The sequence below is a fragment of the Populus euphratica genome, unplaced genomic scaffold, assembly GCF_000495115.2.
Source record: "Populus euphratica unplaced genomic scaffold, PopEup_1.0 scaffold441.1, whole genome shotgun sequence".
Classification (NCBI taxonomy): domain Eukaryota; kingdom Viridiplantae; phylum Streptophyta; class Magnoliopsida; order Malpighiales; family Salicaceae; genus Populus; species Populus euphratica.
In genome coordinates this window covers 1-3,792 of record NW_011500323.1, presented here as the reverse complement: position 1 = coordinate 3,792, position 3,792 = coordinate 1, and the positions used below count along the sequence as shown (strand labels likewise).

The 3,792-nt window shown below is 29.5% G+C and overlaps 1 protein-coding gene across 1 annotated transcript in view; it reads right to left on the bottom strand.

The window, feature by feature from the left end:
- The window catches only part of LOC105113613 (G-type lectin S-receptor-like serine/threonine-protein kinase At1g11300), a 10,204-nt gene extending 7,820 nt beyond the window's left edge, over positions 1 to 2,384 (bottom strand). The window contains exon 1 of the mRNA XM_011009857.1: positions 1,551 to 2,384. Coding sequence (XP_011008159.1) covers positions 1,551 to 2,384 — 834 coding nt within the window. The remainder of the gene's footprint in view (positions 1 to 1,550) is intronic.
- Between the last annotated feature and the right edge of the window lie 1,408 nt (positions 2,385 to 3,792).

Here is a 3,792-nt window from a genome sequence, read left to right as displayed (position 1 = left end):
ATAGTAAAATGTGCAAAAGTTTGGTTACATATCAGTTTTTTAATATCCTATATTAAAAGGTTTCATCATGGATTTTATATCATAAAAATTCTTTTTCAATTTATATTCTCTTCAGTTAACATGCTTTTAATATGACATAAAAGTAAAGATTGGTGCAATAACTGACAATTTATTGTGAATTACACACCTATCTCATAATGATTTATTAGAATATGTTAGAAGTTCTATAAACCTAACTGCATCTACATTTGATTATTTATCTAAAGAGATATGACATAAATCTTTACATGAATAACCATGATTCATTCACAAACCTTCACCATGCATTCATCATCACACTTTTATAAAAAATTACTATTATCATCCACAAACTCATATATATTGCTAGAACTAGAAGTTGAACTAATTATCTTTTCTAATATGGTTCATCAAAATATTTTAAAAATTCAAGAAACTTAATTGTATCTACATTTGATTCTTCATCTAAATGGATGTTACGTGAACTTTCAATTGAATAAGTATAACTCATTCACATTGTATTTATCACTATACTCCTGTAAAAATTATTATTATCATTTATAAACTCATAGATGTAGTTAAAACTAGAAGTTGAACTAACCATATTTTCTAATATGATTTTATGAGAAACATAAAATCTTTAAAGTGAAACTTTTTATTCTTACACTTCACATATGGACATCTAATTTTACATGCATTAATATTCTTCGATTTAGAAAGTATGAAATTAATAAAATCTTCAGCCCCTTCAATATAATCTTATCTTTACAACCCTTTGAATGAATCTCGATAATTCTAAGAACAATTATCACATGATTATGAAACTTATATAGAATGATATTGATTTTATTAATTCCAAATTTTTTTAATTTCCCTAGAATTTCCAACATCACAATAAAAATAAAATATAAAATAATTATAATTTCTTCAATTTTAACATACCTAAGTTTTTTTTTTTTTAAAATGAAACTTAGCTTCATCAAATAACAACATAATTTAATATCTCTTGAAACCCAAACCAACCCTAGCATATAAATCTTTCTAAAAAAATTGAATGGATAAAATTATGAGTTTTTCATAGTTTAATAAATAAATAAAAGTAAACATATAATAACAAGTTAAGTTATAATATGAGTAATTCATTAAGTTTGTCACATCTCAGTGGATGTTAGCCACTCTCCATCTCCTCTAAATTAAAATAGGAAGATAAATATCAAGGAAAATTAGAAGTCATCATCCGATAATTAGAAAGAATTAAGTATCCTAAAAATTAGCATTGGTTTCAAAGATTCATATAAAATATTAGTTATATAAGCGAAGAACAACTTCACCCTTAGTGTATCATTTCTTATAAAAAGATTACCTTTACTATATTTTATCTTGAAATTAACTTTTTTATTGCCCTTCGTTATCCTAATTTTGTTTAGTTCAATTTTTTTCTCAATATCCAAATTAACTTTTTTATTGCCCTTCATTATCCTAATTTTGTTTAGTTCATTTTTTTTCTCAATATCCGATAAAAAAAACTTGACTTTGATCCCATTGGCAGAATCCCAATACATTTCTCCAAATCTTCCATCATAACTCAAAGCAAAATTGGTGATATAAGATTCAGTGGCCAGCCCAACGCTTAGTGAAAAATTTCCATCTCCATCTTGTACAAGATTATACCCATTAAGATAAACTGAATTCATTTCTGGAATTCCTATAAAGGCTTGACCATTCCATGGACCACTCCGCCAGAATGGACGGCTATCATTCCAAACGAAAACCTCAGGAATGCTTGAGGGTTCAATACCAGAAGAAAAGCTTCCAACAGATGGATCAGAAGGGCTTTTCCATGATGTTATTTGCGTCTTCTTACCCGTTCTTCTATTAGCAGTAAGTCTCATCTTCGGCATGAAAGTATCAGATGGTTCCTGGAAACTCTGCCATAAGCTGTTTCCAATTTCGCCCCCTCTCAGGATTACGTTTCCATCATCCGTAAGCTGTGCACTTGAGTTACTGACCCCATTTGAAACATTTGACGACCAAAGAATCTCTTTCCGACCGTCCAAAACTATAAGATTTCCATCTTCAGATATTGTCATAATCCCAGAAGAATCATTGAGTGGCTTGTTTCTGTTAGCTATCCAGACTGGAGTTGTAACAGAAATATTATTGTACCATATGCCTACATACCGGTTTGTTGAATTACCAGGGCTAAAAAATCCAAGTTTGAACTTATTTCCAGCAGAAACTACATCTTCAGGATCTTTGATGTATTGAGATGATGTTATGGTATCTACGGCAGCACCAAGTTGCCAACAGAAACAACATAGTAAGAGACGAAGAGCTGCCATGAAGTTGCAGCTGCCAATTTCCATAGATGAATATTTGGTAAGTGTTGCCCGTGCTTGATAAGAATGAATAGTTTTATTAGATCGAGTCATTGACAATTCAAAGTATGCATGCCATTGATATCAATGGCTTCCATTCCTTTTACTTTACTTGCGGACTAGCTTTTTTTTTTTTCCAGAACTTCTCGTTTCTATCGAATCCATTTTTACCTTTCGAAAAACCAAATGGAGCGTTAAAAAATATCCATCCTGAAGCCAGCAATGTCAAATTTGTATACTCTAATTTCAAACAGTAGTGTCTGAAATTTTCATGGGAGGTACAAATTATCACGCAATTCGGGCAAAAAAGAAAACCAGAAAAGGCTTGTTTTCAGCTTAAATTATTCAAGAATTGTGACCAAAGCACAGAACATCACTGTCCCAATATGTCACTAACGTGTGGACATCCTGACAAGTATTTAACTACACGTGGAATGTTTAATCCATCCAACTACTCATGAGGATTTCACAATGCATGTTCGTAATTTTTTTAAATTGTTTTTTATTTCAAAAGGTATTAAATTAATATTTTTGTACATGTTTTTAAATAATTTTGATATACTAATATAAAAAATTCAAAAAAAATTGATATATTTTTAATTAAAAATTATTTTACACTATAATATCAAACAATACTATTCAAACGTATTCAAACGTTTCTTGTTTTTTATTAACTGATATAATCATAGTCAAACTCGAGATAGAGAGAAACACAGAGAGAGAGCTAAGGGTGAGAGTTGAGTTGAGTTGAGAAGTTTTCTCCTCCTCCTTGTTTTGTTGTTTGTATTGCTTTTGAGCTTGATTAATACAAACCAGTAGCTCCGTGGAGTAGGCAAGTTGCCGAACCACGTAAATTTGTGTGTGTTTGAATGTTTGGATCTCCTAACACCAAGAGCCTAAAACTTCTTGTTTTTTTTTTATTGCTATTGACAAAAAATAATTTTTTTTGAAACGTTTTTTTATTGCTAAAACCTTTGAGAATGGTTGTAGAACTAGAAATTTGACACCAGCTCATTTGGAAAGGTCAAATGATAGATATTGCTTGGTGCTCTACTTAAAAGAAGAGAGAAGGATGAATGAGAGAGGTCAGAAAATAAATTATTGAGCAGGAGATAGATATGTTTGTAAATTTTGATGGATATAAATGTGATTTTCCTATCTTTTTGTAATTATTTTTTTTCTATGTTGTAAGTATTGATGATAGAGCGCAAGAACCATATGAATTTCTCATCATTTGAAACCAAAATAAAATTAAAAAAATAAAAATGGCGGTAATAAAAAAAATATAGTGAGCAAATTAATTAAGACAACTTTACTGAAATTTTAGAAATCATCTAAGAATTTAAAGATATTACAAATATCTTTTTTTATACTAAAAACATCTTTAATATTTAAA